Source organism: Sapajus apella, unplaced genomic scaffold, assembly GCF_009761245.1.
Source record: "Sapajus apella isolate SASKATOON/1434 unplaced genomic scaffold, GSC_monkey_1.0 scaffold3, whole genome shotgun sequence".
In the NCBI taxonomy this organism is placed as follows: domain Eukaryota; kingdom Metazoa; phylum Chordata; class Mammalia; order Primates; family Cebidae; genus Sapajus; species Sapajus apella.
In genome coordinates, this window is record NW_022436943.1 from 24,868,622 (window position 1) to 24,889,917 (window position 21,296).

General features: G+C 40.7%; 1 protein-coding gene and 1 long non-coding RNA gene across 4 annotated transcripts in view; one reads left to right on the top strand and one right to left on the bottom strand.

Annotated features, from left to right (window-relative positions):
* The window catches only part of ELOC (elongin C), a 32,628-nt gene extending 24,168 nt beyond the window's left edge, over nt 1-8,460 (top strand). For all 3 annotated transcript variants that reach the window (XM_032251132.1, XM_032251123.1, XM_032251139.1), the window contains one exon: nt 8,040-8,460. In XM_032251132.1, coding sequence (XP_032107023.1) covers nt 8,040-8,230 — 191 coding nt within the window. In that variant the 3' untranslated portion in view covers nt 8,231-8,460. The remainder of the gene's footprint in view (nt 1-8,039) is intronic.
* On the bottom strand, nt 1,090-18,189 carry LOC116532071. The gene is made up of 4 exons (XR_004260700.1): nt 18,175-18,189; nt 6,961-6,967; nt 6,511-6,515; nt 1,090-1,172 (listed from the first exon to the last, which is right to left on the bottom strand). It is a non-coding gene; the product is annotated as an uncharacterized LOC116532071 (long non-coding RNA).
* Nucleotides 18,190-21,296: the final 3,107 nt, after the last annotated feature.

Genomic DNA, 21,296 nt, shown 5'->3' on the forward strand with positions numbered 1-21,296 from the left:
TGGAGTACAATGGTGCGATCTCACTTACTGCAGCCTCCACCTCCAGGGTTCAAGCGATTCTCTTGCCTCAGCCTCTTGAGTAGCTGGGATTACAGGCATGCATCACCACACCCAGCTAATTTTTTGTAGTTTTAGTAGAGACAAGGTTTCTCCATGTTGGTCAGGCTGGTCTCGGACTCCCGACCTCAGGTGATCCGTGGCCTGGCTGGTCTTGAACTCCTGACCTTAGTTGATCTGCCCGCCTTGGTCTCCCAAAGTGCAGGGCTTACAGGCAGGCACCACACCCGGCCTTTGGCCTGATAATGTTGCATTGGGAAAAAATTGTTTTCTGCCATTTTCTGTTTTCCGTCATGTATCCTATAAGTTTTAACAAGACCGAATTGATTATTTTGTAGTAAGAAAGTATTTCCCTACATTAGTTTCCATAGTCAGCCTTTTAACCAAACTGGCGATTTGTGTTCCTAGCTAGATAAAAAGTTTATTGATACAAGTTGCCACCTTCCAAATCTATTCTGAACATTTTTCCTTGAAGTAAAATTCACATAATATAAAAGCAGCTGTTTTAAAGTGTACAATTTAGTGGCATTTGCTATATTCACAGTATTTTGCAGCCATCTTCTCTGTCTAGGTCCAAAACATTTTTGTTACTCCAAAATCAAACCCCACACTCATCAGCTGTCACTGTCCCTTCCCATTCTCTACCCTCAGTGTCTGACTGCCACCAGTCGGCTTTCTAATTTGCCTGTTTTGGACATTTTATATAAATTGAATCATAACAGTATATGGCCTTTTGGTATCTGGCTTTTGTTATTTGTCATGTTTTCAAGGTTCATTCATGTGGTGTATGTACAGTACTTCATTCTTTTTTATGACTGAATAATATTCCATTCATCCAGATGTGAATATTTTACAGTTTGTTTATTCATCAGTTGACAAATATTTGAGCTGTTGACACATTCTGGCTACCATGAGTAGTTCTGTGAACATTTGTTTACAAATATTGTTTGAATACCAGCTTTCAGTTCTTTTGGATGTCTTCTTAGAAGTGCAGTTGCTTGATCATAATGACAATTCTGTTTAACTTTCGGAGGAGCCACAAAATTGTTTTCACAGTGACTGAATTGTTTTACGTTTCTGCCAACAGTGTCCTATTCTTCCAGTTTGTATATGTCCTTTTTTATTACTGCTGTCTTAATGGGTGTGAAGTGGTTATCTAGTGGGTTTTCGGTTGGTTGGTTGTTGGTGGTTGCGTTTTGAGATAGTTTCACTCTGTCACCCAGGCTGGAGTATAGTGGTACAATCTCCACTTACCACAACCTCCACCTCCCACGTTTAAATGATTGTCGTGCCTTAGACTCCTTCGTAACTGGAATTATAGGTGCACACCACCACGCCCAGCTAATTGTTTTGTATTTTTGGTATCGACGGTTGTCGCTATGTTGGCCAGGCTGGTCTTGAATTCCTGGCCTCAAGCGATCAGCTCACCTGGGCCTCAAAAAGTACTAGGATTATAGACTTGAGCCCCCGCACACCCAGCCTATCTGATGTTGTTTTTTTTTTTGAGACGGAATCTCGCTCTGTCGCCCAGGCTAGAGTGCAGTGGCATGATCTTGGCTTACTGCACCCTCTTCCAGATTCAAGCAGTTCTCCTGTCTCAGCCTCTTGAGTAGCTGGGATTACAGGCACTTGACACCACACCTGGCTAATTTTTGTATTTTCAGTAGAGACAGGATTTTGCCATATTGACTAGGCTGGTGTCAAACTCCTAGCCTCAAGTGATCCACCCACCTCAGCCTCCCAAAGTTGAAGCACATTTTTAATTTTGAAGTGTGATTTATTTTTCCTTTGGTTTTTGTGTCATATATTAAGAATCTGTTGTCGAATGTAACCCTGTGTTTTCTTAGAGGAGTTTTGTGGGTTTGGCTCTGAAATTTAGGTATTTGGTCTTGAGTTAATTTTTGTTTATGCTGTGAGGTAAGAGATCAGCTTCATTATTTTGCATGTGGCTATCCCGCTACCATTTGTTGAAGAAACCATTTCTCCATGGCACCATTGTTGAAAATCAGTTGACTGTAGATGTGTGTATTTATGGGCTTTCATTTCTAGTCCATTGATCTATATGTCTGTCTTTATGTCAGTACCACACTGCTTTGATTACTGTAGCTTTGTAGTAAGTTTCAAAATCAGAAAGTATGAAGCCTCCGGTTTTGTTTTTCTGTTTCAAGATTGTTTTGGCTATTTGGGATCCTGTGCAATTCTTTTCTTTCTGGTTTTTGTTGTGTTGTTGTTGTTGTTGTTGAGTTTTTTTGTTTGTTTTTGAGACAGGGTCTTGCTCTGTTGCCCAGGCTGGAATGGAATGCAGTGGCACAAGCCCTCCTAGGCTCAAGTAATCCTCCCACCCCAACTTCCTGAATAGCTGGAACCACAGGCATGTACCTGTTTTTTTTTTTTTTTTTTTTTTTTTTTTTAAGTGACGTTGGCCCAGATTGGCCTTGAACTCCTGGCTCAAGCAGTCCTCCCGACTTGGCCTCCTAAAGTGCTGGGATTACAGGTGTGAGCCTGGCCACAATTCTTTTTCTGTGTTTTTACTATGGAGATTTTAAAACCTACTCAGAAGTAAAGAGAACTGTGTAATACACCTCCATGTCTCCATCATCCAGCTTCAATAGTTATTAACATTTTGCCAATCTTTTGCTCTGTCTCCCATGCTGGAGTATCATGGCACAGTCTTGGCTCATTGCAACCTCCACCTCCCAGGTTCAAGCGATTCTCTTCCCTCAGCCTCTTGAGTACCTGGTATTACAGGCATGCCGCCACTACACCCAGCTAATTTTAGTATTTTTAGTAGAGACGGGGTTTCACCATGTTGGCTAGGCGGCTCTTGAACTCCTGACCTCAAGCAGTCCACCTGCCTCGGCCTCCCAAAGTGCTGGGATTACAGGCGTGAGCTGCTGCGCCCAGCCTGTTTTGCCAATCTTAAGTCATTTCATTATCCCTACTTTTTTGGAGTATTTCAAGCACGTGCTTGATGTTGTGTCATTTCAGTTGCAAAATCTGCAGTAGTTCCCCTGTACCTTTCCTTTTTTTTTTTTTTTTTTTTTTTAAGTCCATTAACTTTACAGAGAAGCAAGGTCATTTGTGTGTGCTGTCCGTATTTCAGATTGAATTATATTTGAGTTTTATTCTGTAAACTCATAGTTAAAATTCCAGAGACTTGATAAGATGCTGGTTCATTTTTCTAGGCAAAGGATCCTTTGTAGGTAGCACTCTTGTATTCCTATTGTATCACGTCTTTGAGCAGTGTCAAGCTTGATCGTGGGTTCCAGAGTGGTAAGGCTGATTCATTCATGAAAAATTCCCTACTCTGATTTAGCACTCGTTGTGATTGTTGTTGAGATTTACTTTGAGATTACAAAACAGTGATTTCCCAATTCTGTAAAATTTTTTTGCATTTATTAGCTAGAATTTTCCTATAAGATACTATTTGGTTACATTGAAATACATTCTATGGGAAAGACAATAAAGACTTGATTTTTTTTTTCCTTTTAAATATAATTTTTCAGAGTAATGGATTAGTTCTTCAACATCATCCAATAGTAAAGAGTGCTTTGTTTTTGTTTTGAGTGTTTGCATGTCATCATGAACTCATGACTTTATACTTAATGTTTTTCTGTCTGTTGCAGTCACTCTTAGTGATACTCAGCCACTTGCTTCATTTTTATGTCAGAAAGAGCCACATTGTGTTAGCTCCTGTGTCCTTTTGACGTGACTCTGTTAGTCTTGAAGAGCTGTACTACTTTCTGTAATAAGATATTTTAGGCATGTCATGTACATTGTTCCCCAGTCCTGAAAACAGCTGTTTCTCAAAAAATCCCTGTTGTGTTTTAGGATAAAATGGTAATTAGGGGCCCCAATCTGGGTGCTAAAGATACTTATTGCTCCTTGGTTGAATTGCATCTCCCATTCCACACACAGACACACACACACCCCCCATGGCAATCTGCTCCTTGGTTGAATTGCACCCCCCAACATACACACACTTACCCACCCGATGGCTGTGATAATCTGATTAATTGCTTTTGGGCTTTTCCACAGGACAATGCAAGGAAGTACTTTAGGGGGGAAAAAAATCACAAATGCCAACAGAATTTTAATTGAAAATTAATTTCATTTTATAACAAGAGGCTAGAAACAAAGAGCTTTTGCTTTTTATAAATTTGATCTTCTTTAATTTAAACACAAGATTTTTATCTTGGAAGGATCAGGAAAACATTCAGCTCCAAACTACTGTTTGCATGAAAGCAATGAAGTACTGATAACATGCTACAGCGCATATGCACCTCCACAGCATACTAAGTAAAAGAACCCAGACACAAAATGTGACATATTTGTATGATTCCATTTATGTGAAATATCCAGAATAAGTAAATCCATAGAGACAGAAAGCAGATTGGTGTTTGCCAGAGGCTAGGGGGTGAGGAAGACAAGGAATAACTGCTTAATGGATTACTGGGTTTTAATTTGGAATGATGAAAATGTTTGGGAACTATATAGAAGGGATAGTTGAACAACATTGTAAATATGCTAAACGCCACTCAATTGTACACTTTAAAATGGTTAATTTTGGCCAGACGTGGTGGCTCACACCTGTAATCCCAGCACTTTGGTAGGACAGGGCAGGCGGATCACAAGGTCAAGAGATCGAGACCATCCTGGCCAACACAATAAAACCCCATCTCTACTAAAAATACAAAAAATTTAGGCATGGTGGCATGCGCCTGTGGTCCTAGCTACTCTAGGGGGCTGAGGTGGAAGAATCGTTTGAACCCAGGAGGCGGAGGTTGCAGTGAGCCGAGATTTTACCACTGCACTCCAGCCTGATGACAGAGCAAGACTCCGTCTCAAAAAAAAAATATGGTTAATTTTGTGTTATATGAATCTCACCTTTTAAAATCACTAATGTTTGTCTAGTATCAAAGGCTTTAATAAGTGCCTATTGGCAATATTTCAGACATGGAGTCAAGAAAAAGGGAGTTCTAGTTATTGGCAAACCAAACATTTACCTCATTATTGTGAATTATTTGCTGAGTTCTTCTGTACTCCTTTCTCTCTCCTCCACTATACCCCCAAACAACAGAGACATAAAAAGCATTTAACATCTACAAATATTCTTTGAGAATACAGTATTTTAAAACTTTTATATAGTATTTTAAAATAAAATACTTAAAACTTTTTAAAATACTATATAAAAGTTTTAAAATACTGTATTCTCAAAGTATATTTGTAGATGTTAAATGCATTTTATATTCAGTACACAGTGCTAGTACTAGACTGCTAAATGATAGAACCTTTATGTAGCTACAGAAATTTTGAGGAATGACTGAAAAACTGTTTATGAAATGCTGTTAAACAAAGGAAAATGTCGGCCAGGCACAGTGGCTCATGCCTGTAATCCCAGCACTTTGGGAGGCCGAGGCAGGTGTATCATTTGAGGTTGGGGGTTTGAGATCACCTGGCCAACATTGAGAAACTCTGTCTCTGTCAAAAATACCAAAAAAATTAGCCAGGCGTAGTGGCACATATCTGTAATCCCAACTACTCAGGATGCTGAAGTAGGAGAATTGCTTGATCCTGGGAGGTTTGGGTGAGCCGAGATTGTGCCATTGCACTCCAGCCTGGGCAACAAGGGGAAAAAAAAAAAAAAATCCCTAATGCAATCTCATTAACATGATCATATTTTTTTTAAAAAACTAAAGGAGGAGGCCAGGCACGGTGGCCCACGCCTGTAATCCGAGTACTTTGGGAGGCCGAGGCAGGCAGATCACCTTAGGTCAAGAGTTTGAGACCAGCCTGACCAACATGGAGAAACCCAGTCACTACTAAAAATACACAATTAGCCGGGCATGGTGGCACATGCCTGAAATCCCAGCTACTCGGGAGGCTGAGACAGGAGAATCGCTTGAACCCAGGAGGCAGAGATTGCAGGAAGCTGAGATCACGCCATTGCACACCAGCCTGGGCAGCAAGAGCAAAACTCCATCTCCCAAAAAAAAAAAAACACTAAAGGGGGAAACAATGGAATTCCTTTCTTGAAATGTTTCTTTTGCTTATTTGTTTGAGACAGGGGTCTCCCTCTGTTGCCCAGGCTGTGGAGTACAGTGGTGCCATCATGGCTCACTGCAGCCTCAAACTCCTGGGTCAAGCAATCCTCCTACCTGAGGCTCCTCAGTAGCTAAGACTACAAGTGGGTCTCCCAGAGTGCTGTGATTACAGGCATGAGCCACCATGCTCAGACCATTTATTTTTAGTATTTTTCTTATTATTTTAGTTAAATAGTTAAAATAGATTTTTGTTTGTTTTTGTTTTGTTTTTGAGGTGGAGTCTCGCTTTGTCACCCAGGCTGGAGTGCAGTGGCATGATCTCAGCTCACTGCTACTTCCACCTCCAGGATTCCAAGTGATTTTATATATTCACGCATTCTCAGAAAAGCCAAATCAGAAAACCTGTTACTTGCCCTGACTTTATTTATTATTTACTGTTATTTTGAGACGGAGTTTTGCTCTGTTGCCCAGGCTAGAGTGTAGTGGCACAATCTCCGCTCACTGCAACTTCCGCCTCACGGATTCGAGTGATTCTCCTGCCTCAGCTTTCCGTGTAGCTAGGATTACTGGCACCCACCACTGCACCCATCTAAATTTTTATGTTTTTAGTACAGACTGGGTTTTACCTTGTTGGCCGGGCTGGTCTTGAAATCCTGACCTCGTGATTCACCCGCCTTGGCTTCCAGTGCTGGGATTACAGGTGTGAGCCACCACACCCGGACCCTGACTTGATTTTTACATGGCAATTCAGTACAACACAGGGATCCTGATAATCCATAAAGACTTGATTCACTGGACTGACCTTTTTCAAAAATGATTTTACTTTTTTATCCTGCTTACCCTTCAGTAATCATGCCACCAAGATTCTTGGGAAAAGCTACTTAAGTTTTCAACCCACAGAGAATTAGAATTTTAAAATTCAGTCTTGAAGAATTTGAAGTACTATCTTCTTTTTTTTTTGAAATGGAGTTTTGTTCTTGTTGCCCAGGCTAATTTTGTGTTTTTAGTAGAGACGGTGTTTTACCATGTTGGTCAGGCTGGTCTCAAACTTCTGACCTCAAATGATCTGCCCACTTTGGCCTCCCAAAGTGCTGGAATTACAGGCATGAGCCACCGCACCTGGCCCTCAAGTACTATCTTAATAAAGGTTTTTTTTTTAATGTTTTTGGCCAGTTGCAATGGCCCAAGCCTTTAACCTTAGCACTTTGGGAGGCTGAGGCAGGCTCCTAAAGCTTTGGATTCACTTGAGTCCAGGAGTTCAAGACCAGCAAAACCCTGTCTCAACAAAAAATACAAAAGCTTGGTGTGGTGGCGCTCACCTGTTGTCCCAGCTACTCGAGGAGGCTGAGATGGGAGGATCACTTGAACCCAGGAGGCAGAGGTTGCAGTGAGCTGCAACCATGCCACTGCACTCCAGCCTGGGCAACAGAGTGAGACCTGTCTCAAAATTAAAACTTAAAAAAAAAAAACAACACTTTTTTTATGTTGTTAATACTAAAAAATTAGAATTCCATAATTTGTTTGGTGCTAATTAAGGTTATTTTAAAGATGATTAGTTTGCTAGGGCTGCCAAAACCACAACTGGATGGCTTGAACAACAGAACTTTTATTTTGTCACAATTCTGGAGTGTAGACGTTGAAAATTAGGGTGTTGGCACAGTTGGTCTCTTCTGAGGCTCTCTTCTTGTCTTGTACACGACCATCTTCTCCCTGTCTTCACGCGATTTTCCTTCTGCCCATCTCTGTCCTGATCTCTTCTTATAAGAACACCAATCATAATGGATTGTCACCTAATGAACTCTTTTAACTTAATTACCATTTTAAAGATCTTATCTCTAAATACAGTCACATTCTGTGGTACTAGGGGTTGAGACTTCAACATATGACTTTGGGGGACCCAGTTCAGCCAGTAACATACATAATTCTTTTGTTTTACAGGTCAATTTGCTGAGAACGAAACCAATGAGGTCAATTTTAGAGAGATACCTTCACATGTGCTATCAAAAGTATGCATGTATTTTACGTACAAGGTTCGCTACACTAACAGCTCCACTGAGATTCCTGAATTCCCAATTGCACCTGAAATTGCACTAGAACTGCTGATGGCTGCGAACTTCCTAGATTGTTAAATAAAATAAATTATAATAAACTGTTAACTCTTTTCAGTATTTAATACCTGTAGTTCAGTTAGTAATTTTTTCTTATATAGCATGTTGCCTGTATGCAGTTGAACTGTATAGTTCAGTGCAAAGCAGATTATCTTCTGTTTTTTGCATAGCAATCAAAGTTGGAATTCGTTTGCTACATCAACAAATTAAGGACATTTTCACAAACTGAGAAATAAACAAATATGCCAATTCGTAGGTGGTTTTGCCTTATCCTTTGAATGTGACTTAAAATCAGCAATGATGATATAGTAAATACTGAAATTTAGGCATAAATGAACACATTCTACAGGGAAATAATGGGGCTAAGTACTTTTGTGTTTTTAGTGGTTTTCTTTAGAAATCTGTTCTGATCTTACAGCCGCCGTTAGCATTACTAGAGTTATGCAAATAATTGCATTATAAACATGTTTATAACTTAGACAAAACATTGATTTTTATAACTCTCCAAGTATGAGCTGAAATTTCTTACGTCTTTTGATAAACTGCAGTATTCTTTAAGTGTACCTTGTCATTTTGTTTATTGTTACAATTTAAGAACTTTATTTAAAAACAATTTTGGAAGGTTACTAGGTACTAGCTTTTGGAGAAGTAACTGTTTGAACTGTAGTCCATGGTCAACAAGCAAACTACATAACTTAGAGTTCTTCTGCATTATACATTTTGGATAATTCAAAGTACTGTATTTGCATTGACTGTAAAGCTTCCTTTGCAGTTTTTATTCTTCCTTCATAATCCCTTGTGATTACACTTCGAGTTGTTTAAATGTATTTTAAAAGACTCACTATTAACTTTATTCAGATCTTAAAAGCTACACCTTTCTGAACGATTTTAGTCTTTCTCCTTCGAATTTGGATATTATGAAATAACGTGAAGAGATACAGTGAAAATCTTATAATCCACTTAAGATATCCTACATGAATTACTTTTATTAAAATATGTCCCAATAAATATGCCCATAATCAGTGGGTCTTCTACTGAAGTCAAGCTCATTCAGCTTTTCTATTTAGCAGCCAAAAATTTTTTTGAAAAAGTATTGACAGCATCTTTGTGCATGGGAAAAGCAGCACTGGAGATGGATTTAGTATTTATCTCAGAGGTGGAACAAAGCTGTCATTATAGGGTCCATAAACTTAACTCTATAGCTTATTTAAGACTGGCTTAATATGGCTGAGCACAGTGGCTCGAGCATGTAATCCTAGCAGTTTGGGAGGATGAGGTGGGCAGATCACTTGAGGCCAGGAGTTCGAAACCAGCCTGGCCAACAAGGCAAAACTCTGTCTCTACTAAAAATGCAAAAATTAGCCAGGCCATGTTGGCATACGCCTGTTAGCCCAGCTACTTATGAAGCTGGGGCATGAGAATCGCTTGAACCTGGGAGGTGGAGGTTATAGTGAGCTGAGATTGCGCCACTGCACTCCAGCCTGGGTGACAGAGCAAGATTCCATCTCAAAAAAAAAAAAAAAAGACTGGCTTAATATGGACCAGCTTTTCTGGAAACTACAAAAACCATACACAAAAGTAAATTTTCCTCTTAAACGTTATACATTCCAGTTTATTGAAAGCATTTAAATATAAATTACCTATTTTTAGTAACTTTTTTTTTAAGCTGTTCCTTGCAGAGCAGGGCTAACTTCTAGGCAGTGTGCCCAGAGCCGCCTTAGTAACTTCTTAAGCTATACTGGTACATGTGTTAGTATAGAAGATTATTTATCAAGTACAAGAATTATATTCTGCCACAGTGACAAATAATACCAAATATAAACCTGAATGGTGAATTTCCAAAGTCAAGGTCAGGCTGGGCAAGGTGGCTCACGCCTGTAATCCCAGCACTTTGGGAGGCCAAGGTGGGTGGATCACTTGAAATCAGGAGTTCCACAGCAGCCTGGCCAACATGGTGAAACCCCATCTCTACAAAAATACAAAAATTAGCTGGGCATGGTGACACACACCTGTAATCCCAGCTACTTGGGAGGCTGAGGCAGGAGAATTGCTTGATCCTGGGAGGCAGAGGTTGTGGTAAGCCAAGACCGCCATTGCATTCCAGTTTGGGCAACAAGAATGAAACTTAATCTCAAAAAAAAAAAAGGCACAGTCATAGCTAGAAATAAAGTTTAACTTTGACCAGTTTTTATACGTTATTTTATGTGTTGGATATTGAAGTAACCTTAAGCTGAAGGCATTAAAACTGAATCAAAGATTAGGTAAACCTGTATATCTTGAAGCACATGGTACTTGCATGTTAATAAAGGCTGAGTTTTGACTGAAAGGTGTGATGAACACTTTGTGTTTGATTTTTTTTTTTTAGCCTTAATTTTTTTAGGTGGAATCTCACTCTGTCTTGCAGGCTGGAATTTGGTGGCGCAATCTTGGCTTACTGCAACCTCTGCCTCCCAGATTCAAGCAGTTCTCTGCCTCCCCTCACAAGTAGATGGGATTACAGGCACCCACCACCACACCTGGCTAATTTTTTTTTGTATTTTTAGTAGAGACGGGGGTTTCGCCATCTTGGCCAGGCTGCTCTTGAACTCGTGACCTCATGATCCACCACCTTGGCCTCCCAAAATGCTGGGACTACAGGTGTGAGTCACCATGCCTGGTCCAATTTTTTTTTTCTATTTTTCTTTTAGCCTTAATTTCTTTTCTTTTAGACTTAATTTTCTTCTGAGAATTCATTAAACTTTGTCTCAGGACGTTCTGCCATATGACTGAATATGGGTAGTTTTTACTTGGTTAAATTTAAGACCTAACACTGAAATCTTAAGTTTTGTGACACTTGGTAGTTTACTTTTCAAATTATGTGCAGATCTTATTTTTTCTACATAAATATAACCACAAAATGCTTTACTTTATTCACTTATTTGATTTTTACACTAGGCTATGCTTTAAAAAAAAAAAAAAGATGGGGTTTCACCATGTTGGCCAGGCTGGTGATCCACCCACCTCGGCCTCCCAAAAGTGCTGGGATTACAGGCGTGAGCCACCACACATGGCTTAGGTTGTGCTTTTTAAGTTGCTTATCTTTCATGCAGTTATCAATCTGCCTTTTTCAATTTTTTTTATTTTTAGAGAGTCTTGCTCTGTTGCCCACATTGAAGTGCATTGGTTTGATCATTGCTCACTGTAGCCATGGCTCACCTGTAGCCTTGGCCCAGGTGATCCTCCCAGCCTCCTAAGCTAGAACTACAGGCATGCACTATTGTGCCTAATTTTTTTTCTTTTTAATCTTTTGTAGAGACAGAGTCCCACTTTGTTGCTCAGGTTCATCACGAACTCCTGGGCTCAAGCAGTCCTCTCGTCTCAACTTCCCAAATTGCTGGGATTACAGGTGTAAGCCACCATACCCAGCCAATCTCTCTTCTTAAAAGTAGGGAGATACTTGTTGATACTTGGTGACACTCGGTAATTTACTTTTTTTATTGGATTTATCTTAGGTGGTAAATTCAGCTCATGATAACAGAAATACATTTAGAGACATCTTACTATAACATGGAGCTGTCATCTTAGTGAAATTTTGCTAAGTTTATCAATATTATTCTTTGAAAATAGTGCACATATTCTGAGAAATAATACAAAATTATGGTTTAATGGCCAGGTGCAGTGGCTCACGCCTGTTTTCCTAGCACTTTGGGAGGATCACTTGAGGCCAGGAGTTCAAAACCAGCCTGGAGAACACAGCGAAACTTCATCTCTACTAAAAATACAAAAATTAACTGGGTGCAGTGGTGTGTGCCTGTAGTTTCAGCTATTCAGGAGGTTGAGGCAGCAGGGTCACTTGAGCCATGGAGGTGGAGGTTGCAGCGAGCCAAGATGACAATGTAGCACTCCAGCGGGTGACATAGTAAGATTCTGTCTGTAAAAGAAAAAATTCTTGGCTGGGTGCACTGGCTCACACCTGTAATCCCAGCACTTTGGGAGGCTGAGGTGGGTGGATCACTTGGGGTCAGGAGTTCAAGACCAGCCTTGGAAACATGGTGAAATCCCTCTAGTAAAAATACAAAAATTAGACAAGCATAGTGGTGCATGCCTGTAATCCCAGCTGCTTGGGAGGCTAAGGCAGGAGAATGAATGACTTGAACCCGGGAGGCAGAGGTTGCAGTGAGTCAAGATCATGCCATTGCACTCCAGCCTGGGTGACAAAGTGAGACTCCATCTCAAAAATAAAATTTTTTTTAATTGTCTATAGAAGTTTCATACAAATTAAAGTTTTAATGTATCCAAATTTAGTAGTGCTAAGTTGAGCCTCTGATTGCCTGAATCTAAGTTCCATAGAGCACTTAATGTCTGGTAGTCAGAGATGCCATTAATCTTTTGTGTATTGTGTTTTATTTGCAATATCTGGTTTAATTCCAGGCCAGTCATTTGTTGTAAGGTTTTATATTCCTATTAGGCTAAACTCTTAAGTATTAAACCTAATGGTCTTTTTTGTTTGTTTTGTTTTTTTGAGACAGAGTCGCACTGTCACCAGGCTGGAGTGCAGTGGTGTGATCTCGGCTCACTGCAACCTCTGCCTCCTTGGTTCAAGTGATTCTCCTGCCTCAGCCTCCCGAGTAGCTGGGACTACAGGCGTGTACCACCACCCACAGCTAATTTTTTTGTATTTTTAGTAGAGTTGGGTTTCACCATGTTGGCCAAGATTGTCTCGATCTCCTGACCTCGTGATCTGCCCGCCTCAGCTGGGATTACAGGCGTGAGCCACTGTGCCCGGCCCTGGTGTATTTATTTAAACAAACATTTATTAGCCTAGAAATATTGTATATTAGCACACTAGCCTGGGAGTGTGAAAGTCTGGCATCTTGTGTTTATTAGCCATGTGACCTTGAACAAGTCCCTGTGCCTCCATTTTACATCTAGAGAATTAGGAGTTTGCACATCTGTCTATAGGATAATACCAACTTTTAAAAAATTGATGAACAAGCTTGTGTTTGTGGCTGTTGTTTAAACCTAAGATTGTATAACATTGCAGATGATTAGATGAGAGTGATGAACTAGAGAGAAAATAGGGCTTTTTGCTGCCTCTGGATTAGGCACAAAATATTACAGTCATTATTAAATATATTAGCTAAATGAATTTAGAATTCTTGTAGTTTTTATTGCCTGCTATATAGAGAAAACCCTGTTTTAGCAATTGTTGTCAGTAATTGCTGATATAAAAGGAAATGTATGGGCCACGCACGGTGGCTCACAGCTAAAATCCTAGCACTTTGGGAGGCCGAGGTGGGGGGAATCACAAGGTCGGGAGTTCAAGACCAGTCTGGCCAATATGATGAAACCCCATGTACTAAAAATACAAGAACTAGCTGTGGGTGGTGGCAGGCACCTGTAGTCCCAGTTACTCAGGAGGCTGAGGCAGGAGAATCACTTGAACCCAGGAGGCAGAGGTTGCAGTGAGCCAATATCATGCCACTGCACTCCAGCCTGGGCGACAGAGCAAGACTCCATCTCAAAAAAAAAAAAAAAAAAGAAATGTATGTGCTATTTCATACCAATATATTTAATGCCAAGTGAACCTCCAGCTTATTTTGCATTCATGTACTAACTTCGTTAACCTCCTGAATTAGGCACATACATATTTTATCTCCTTTGTGGATCACTAGCTGAAAACAGAAGACAAATTTTTTTTTTTTTTTTTTTTTTTAGTGGAGACAGGGTTTCACCATCTTGGCCAGGCTGGTCTTGAACTCCTGACCTCATGATCCACCCACCACGGGCTCCCAAAGAGCTGGGATTACAGGCGTGAGCCGCCGCGCCTGCCCCAGAAGACAAATTTTTAATGCCCTTTGGAATATTCCATTTACATCATCCTTATTCTCTTGTTTGATTCCTTCACCTTAGAGTTTTTAATTGGTAATTTTTTTTTGTTGTTGTTAACAGATATGGTGCACTATGTTGCCCAGGCTGAAGTGCAGTGGCTATTCATAGGCACAATCATAGCACACTGCAGCCTTCCACTCATAGCCTCAAGCAATCATTCTGCCTCAACCTCCTATAGCTAGGACTGCAGGCACACACACCTCCACCCAGCTAGGGAAATTTTAAAGTTGCTTTGAGATAGGTGTCATGGTCTTAATCGTCAAATTATTCTATAAATTTAGTATTTTTGTATGATGGTACTCTCTTATGGGACAGACAAAAGCACGTCAGAATTAGACTTTTTCCCCTCTGTTTAGTCCATTTCCATGCTGCTGATAAAGACATGCTTGAGACCAGGCAATTTACAAAAGAAAGGTTTAATCGACTTACAGTTCCACATAGCTGGGGAGCCCTCATAATCATGGTGGAAGGTGAAAGGCACATCTCACATGGTGACAAGACAAGAGAAGAGAGTTTGTACAGAGAAACTCCCCATTTTTAAAACCATCAGATCTCGTGAGACTTATTCACTATCACAAGGACAGCGTGGGAAAGACCTGCCCCCATGATTCAGTTACCTCCTACTGAGTCCTTCCCAGAATATGTGGAAATTCAAGATGAGATTTCGGTGGGGACACAGCCAAACCATATTCCATTCCTGGCCCCTCCCAAATCTCATGTTCTTAGATTTCACACTCAATCATGGGCCAGGCACAGTGGCTCATGCCCGTAATCCCAGCACTTTGGGAGGCCAAGGTGGGAGGATCACTTGAGGTCAGGAGTTTGAGATTAGCTTGGCCAACATGGCGAAACCCCATTTTTACCAAAAATACCAAAATTAGCCAGGCTAATTTTACAGTGGGATTACAGGTGGATGCCTATAATCCCAGATATTCAGGAGGCTTAGACAGGAGAATTGCTTGAACCTGGGAGGCAGAGGTTGCAGTGAACTGAGAATGTACCACTGCACTCCAGCCTGGGTGACAGAACAAGACCCTGTCTCAAAAAAAAAAATCACTCATGCCTTCCCAACAGTCCCCCATGTCTTATTTCAGCATTAACTCAAAAGTCCACAGTCCAAAGTCTCATCTGAGACAAGGCAAGTCCCCTCCACCTATGAGCCTGTAAAATAAAAGCAAGTTAATTCGTTACTTCCTAGATACAATGGGGGTTTAGGCTTTGGGTATATTCAGCCATTCCAAATGGGAGAAATTGGCTAAAACAAAGGGGCTACAGGCCACATGCAAGTCTGAAATCCAATGGGGCAGTCAAAGCTCCAAAATGATCTTTGACTCCATGTCAAACACATCCATGTTATGCTGATGCAAGAGGTGGGTTCCCATGGGCGTGGGAAGCTCCACCCCTGTGGCTTTGCAGGATGCAGCTTCCCTCCCAGCCGCTTTCATGGGCTGGTGCTGAGTCTGCAGCTTTTCCAGGCACACAGTGCAAGCTGTCAGTGGATCTACCATTCTGGGATCTGGAGGACAGTGGCCTTCTCACAGCTACTCTAGGAGTGCTCCAGTAGGGACTCTGTCTGGGGGCTCTGAACCCACATTTTTCATTTTTGTTTTTGTTTTTTGACACAGTTTCACTGTCCAGGCTGGAGTGCAGTAGTGCAATCTTGGCTCACTGCAACCTCCACCAGGTTCAAGTAATTCTACCTCAGCCTCCCAAGTAGCTGGGTATGCACCACCACGCCTGGCTAAATATTTTGTATTTTTAGTAGAGACAGGGTTTCACCACACTGGCCAGGTTGGTCTCAAACTCCTGTCCTTAGGTGATCCACCCACCTTGGCCTCCAAAAGTGTTGGGATTACAGGAGTGAGCCACCACACCTCACCCTGACCCCACATTTTTCTTCCACACTGCTCTATCAGAGGTTCTCCATGAGTGCCCTGCCCCTGCAGCAAACTTCTGCCTGGACATCCAGGCATTTCCATACATCTTCTGAAATCTAGACAGGTTCCCAAACCTCATTTCTTGACATCTGTGCACTCGCAGGCTCAACACAACATGAAAGCTGCCAAGGGTTGAGGCTTGCACCCTCTGAAGTCACGGCCCAAGCTCTATGTTGGCCCCCTTCAGCCATGGCTGGAGTGGCTGGGACAGGGCACCAAGTGCCTAGGCTGAACACAGTACAGGGACTCTGGGCCCAGTCCCCAAAATCACATTTTTTTGAGATAGAGTCTTGCTCTGTCACCCAGGCTGGAGTGCAGTGGCACAATCTCAGCTCACTGCAACCTCCACCTCCCAGGTTCAAGTGATTCTCCTGTCTCAGCCTCCTGAGTAGCTGGGTTGACAGGCACATGCCGTGCTGACATGCCCAGGTAATTTTTGTATTTCTTGTAGAGATGGGGTTTTGCCATGTTGGCCATGCTGTTCTCGAATTCCTGACCTCAAGTGATCCACCTGCCTTGGACTCCCAAAGTGCTAAGATTACAGGTGTGAGCAACTGCACCGGCCCCAAAACCACTTTTCCTCCTAGGTCTCCAGGCTTGTGATGGGAGGGGCTGCTGTGGAGACCTCTGACTTGCTCTAGAGACATTTTTTTCCATTGTCTTGGGAACTTACATTCCACTCCTTATTGTGCAAATTTATGCAGCAGGCTTAGATTTCTCCTCAGAAAATGGAATTTTCTTTTCTATTACATTTTCAGGCTGCAAATTCTCTGAACTTTTATGCTCTGCTTCCCTTATAAAACTGAATGCCTTTAACAGCACCCAAGCCACCTTTTGAATGCTTTGCTGCTTATAAATTTCCTCTGCTAAATACCCTAAGTCATCTCTCTCAACTTCAAAGTTCCACAAATCTAGTGCAGGGCAAAATGCCTCCAGTCTCTTTGCTAAAACATAGCAATAATCTCCTTTACTCCAGTTCTCAAGTTCTTGATCTCCCTCTGAGACCACCTCAGCCTGGACTTTATTGTCCATATTGCTATCAACATTTTGGGCAAAGCCATTCAACAAGTCTCTAGGAAGTTCCAAACTTTACCACATTTTTCTGTCATCTTCTTTTTTTTTTGAGACGGAGTTTCACTCATGTTACCCAGGCTGGAGTGCAATGGCGCGATCTCGGCTCACTGCAACCTCCGCCTCCTGGGTTCAGGCAATTCTCCTGCCTCAGCCTCCTGAGTAGCTGGGATTACAGGCACGCACCACCATGCCCAGCTAATTTTTTGTATTTTTAGTAGAGGCGGGGTTTCACCATGTTGACCAGGATGGTCTCGATCTCTTGACCTCGTGATCCACCCGCCTCGGCCTCCCAAAGTGCTGGGATTACAGGCTTGAGCCACCGCGCCCAACCTTTTCTGTCATCTTCTAAGCCCTCCAAACTGTTCCAACCTCTGCGTGATACCCAGTTCCAAAGTCACTTCCACATTTTTGGATATCTTTTCAGCAGTGCCCTACCCTCCTGGTACCAATTTACTGTATTAGTCAGTTTTCATGCTGCTGATAAAGACATATCTGAGATTGGCTAATTTACAAAAAAAAAAAAAAAAAAAAAGGAAGTTTAATCAACTTACAGTTCCATGCAGCTGGGGAGGCCTCACAATCATGGCAGAAGGTAAAAGGTACATTTCACATGGCAGCAGACGAGAAGAGTGCTTGTGCAGAGAAACTCCCCTTTTCTAAAATCATCAGCCCTTATGAGACTTATTCACCGTCATGAGAACAACACAGGAAAAGACCTGCCCCCTATGATTCAGTTACCTCCCACTGGGTCCCTCCCACAACATGTGGGAATTCAGGATGAAATTTGCATGGGGACACAGCCAAACCATATCACCCTCTTTATAGTAATAGATGTTTGCAGTTATTTTAATTCAAAAGTATCTTGTTACATTTGACCTACATGTATTTATATGGTAAGACTTGAGCTAGGCTTTGTTGCTTTATTATTTAGAAAATCATGCATAATATGACAGGTTAGAATAAGAAGAATAATTCAACTTTGGTGTAATCAGAATTGTCTAAGATCTCATCAGATTCTCCTTTTAACATGATGTAATGCTTGTGGTTAATCCAACCTATACATCCTAACTGGCCTAGATCCACTGTTAGTGTTTTTTTAATACATCAGTAGGATTTTAACTATAGGCCTGTTAAAATTTGATGTAGACTTACCAAATATCTTTTAAATCAGTGTAGTGTCATTTTTGCTCTAGAAAACTGCAAGAATGGGCTTCCATGAAGTATAATTTTGAATTAGAAAGTGCATTTCCTTCAGACCATCAAAACCAATTTTTGTCTTTCCATAATTTCATTCAACGATTTTTGAAAATTCAGGTTTCTTTAGTGTCTTAAAGCCACCATTTGAATCCCATCATATTCCCTTTTGATTTTCAGTTTAGAGGTTTTTTTAAAAACAAATGTTCAAGACAAACCCATGAGAGTTTAAGGTCACAGGCTGATTTGCAGTGAGATTCTAGATCCATATTGTAGTTCAGGTTAATTAGAATAAACATGGTGCTTAGATTTTAGAGACCCACACCAAGAAGTGAAAGTCATCTTTGTTAAAGTATTCAAATATACAATATACAGAATATTAAAATGGCAAATTGAGGTAGGAAATTAATGCATGAGATGTGCCTGTAACATAAATCTTTTAAGAAATATATATAATATTTCTATATAAATGAACATCATCCTTCATTTAATAGGGCTATTGTTGCTTGAAACATTTCTGGAACTGCCTTTAGAGTGTGTAATAAATGTTCTTTTGAATAGCCTCAGTGGTAGGAGATGCTTTCCTTTCAGTGTTTTGAATAGTCAGTAAATGTTTTTTATCCACACCTACTGAATAGAGATGAGTGGCCAGGCTGGATTGGAAGAAGATGCACAACTAAAACCGGCATGTCACAGAACCAAATTTAAAGCTGCAAGCCTAGCCTTGGAAATAAAAGTAAGTAATCAAATTGTCTTTAACATGACTTCAAATATTTCTTTCTGGTATATTTGTGAAAACAGTAATTTCACAGGGTAGCCTCTATTCAATTTTCTTTGTTAAAGCAGTCACCAAGTATTTGCTTTTTAAAGAAAATAGCTGCATCAAAATTGTAATTCAAACAGATTTGATAAAACTGCTGTCTTAGAATGCAAAACACCATCTCTGTTACTCCACTCACAGTAGACAGGGCGTAAGCATTGTGCTTCCAACGTGTTGCTGTTTTTGCCACATCACACTGAAATATGATTTTCCTGTTCTGGACAAGAATAGGATCTACAAAAACCTACTCCTAAAGATTTGGGTCCATGAAGTGACATGGACTGGTGGAATGGCTGTACTTTGAATCATAAAAGGCCAAAGGCTTATGAAACCACAGTTTGAAGTTACATTATTTGTTTTCAAATGTAACTATGTTTTCATTATTTGCCTAGTGGCAACTTTTGTCCTATGGATATCTTCTGAAAACTAGATTGTGAGATAGCAGGAATGAGAGTAGGGGTGGGGTTTGTTTGTTTGTTTATTTGCTTTTGAGATGGAGTCTCACTCTGTTGCCCAGGCTGGAGTGCAGTGGTTCGATCTCAGCTCACTGCAACCTCTGCCTCCCAGGTGCAAGCAATTCTCCCTGCCTCAGCCTCCCAAGTAGCTGGGATTATATGCGCCTGCCACCACACCCAGCTAATTTTTTTTTTTTTTGTTTTTTTTTTTTTGGTATTTTTATTAGAGATGAGATTTTGCCATGTTGGCCAGACTGGTCATGAACTCCTGACCTCATGTGATCCACCCACCTTGGCCTCCCAAAGTGCTGGGATTACAGGCGTGAGCCACCAGGTCCGACCTTATTTTTTATTTATTTTTATTTTTTGAGATAGTGTTTATCTCAGTATCTCCCCCAGTGCCAAGCACAGACGCTTTACACATAGTGAGCATTCAGGAAATGTTTACGGAGTTGAATTAAACTTATTGGTATATAAGGGTAGTGTCTCAAGTATATTCCTCTGGGTTCTTTAGTGTTACATCTTAACTGTCTATGTGTAAGTGTTGAAGTAAAAGATTTGGTCTGAAGTAGCCTAACTGGGGATGTCTACACATCATCCAGTCCCCCACTTGCCAGAAAGGATACTGAGTTGGAAGGAGGAAAGTTGGGTTCTAGATTGTTAGTTGCCAATCTAGATACTTGGCGTTCTATGAAAAATGATAGTAGCTTCTGAATAGACATTTCTTCAAAGAAGATACACAAATAAGGCGCATATAAACAGTATATGAAAGATGCTCAAGTCATTAGTCGTCAGGGAAATTCTAATCAAAACCACAAAGATACTGTAGCTACAATAGCAAATATTGTCCAGGATGTATGCATTGCTGGTGGGAATGTAAAATGGTGCAGTTGCCATGATAAATTTAGGTAGTTCTTTTAAAAGTTAAATAGAATTACCATATGAGCAGCCATTCTGCTAGTTATAAACTCAAAAGACATTACTAAACATTCAAACATCAAAATAACTAGTGAAAAAAAAAGTGATTAAATTCAAAAAATCTGAAGAAAATGCCAAGGAAAGTAAGATAAAAAGCATTAGCAAAAATAGAAACAATTAGACAATGGGACTCAGTAAATCAGAAGAATATAAGAGGGCTGGTTCAAAACAGTAGATGAATTTGTAGGACATACCAGGAGGAAAATAAGAAAGCAAAAATGCATAGATATGTTGCTATGAGAAAGGTTATATACCCAGAAATAGAGAAAAGTTTTTTTAGATTGTAAGAGATTATTACTTATACCATACCCAAAAAATTTAAATTGTAAGTGCATGATTTCTGGAAAAATAATTATGAAATTTAACCTAAGACAAAATGTGAATAGACCAACAACCATGGAAGAAATTGAAGTCATTGTTAAGAGATCTCTTCCAAAGGGGAATGATATGACTGGTTTTTTTGTTTTGTTTTGTTTTGTTTTAGACAGAGTCTCACTCACTCTGTTGCCCAGACTGGAGTGCAGTGGCACGATCTTGGCTCACTGCAACCTGCACCTTCCAGGTTCAACTGATTCTCCTGCCTCAGCCTCCTGAGTAGCTAGGATTACAGGCACGCGCCACCAAGCCCAGCTAATTTTTGTATTTTTAGTAGAGACGGGGTTTCACCATATTGGTCAGGCTCGTCTCGAACTCCTGATTTCGTGATCCGCCTGCCTCGGGCCCCCAAGTGCTGGGATTATAGGTGTGAGCCACTGCAC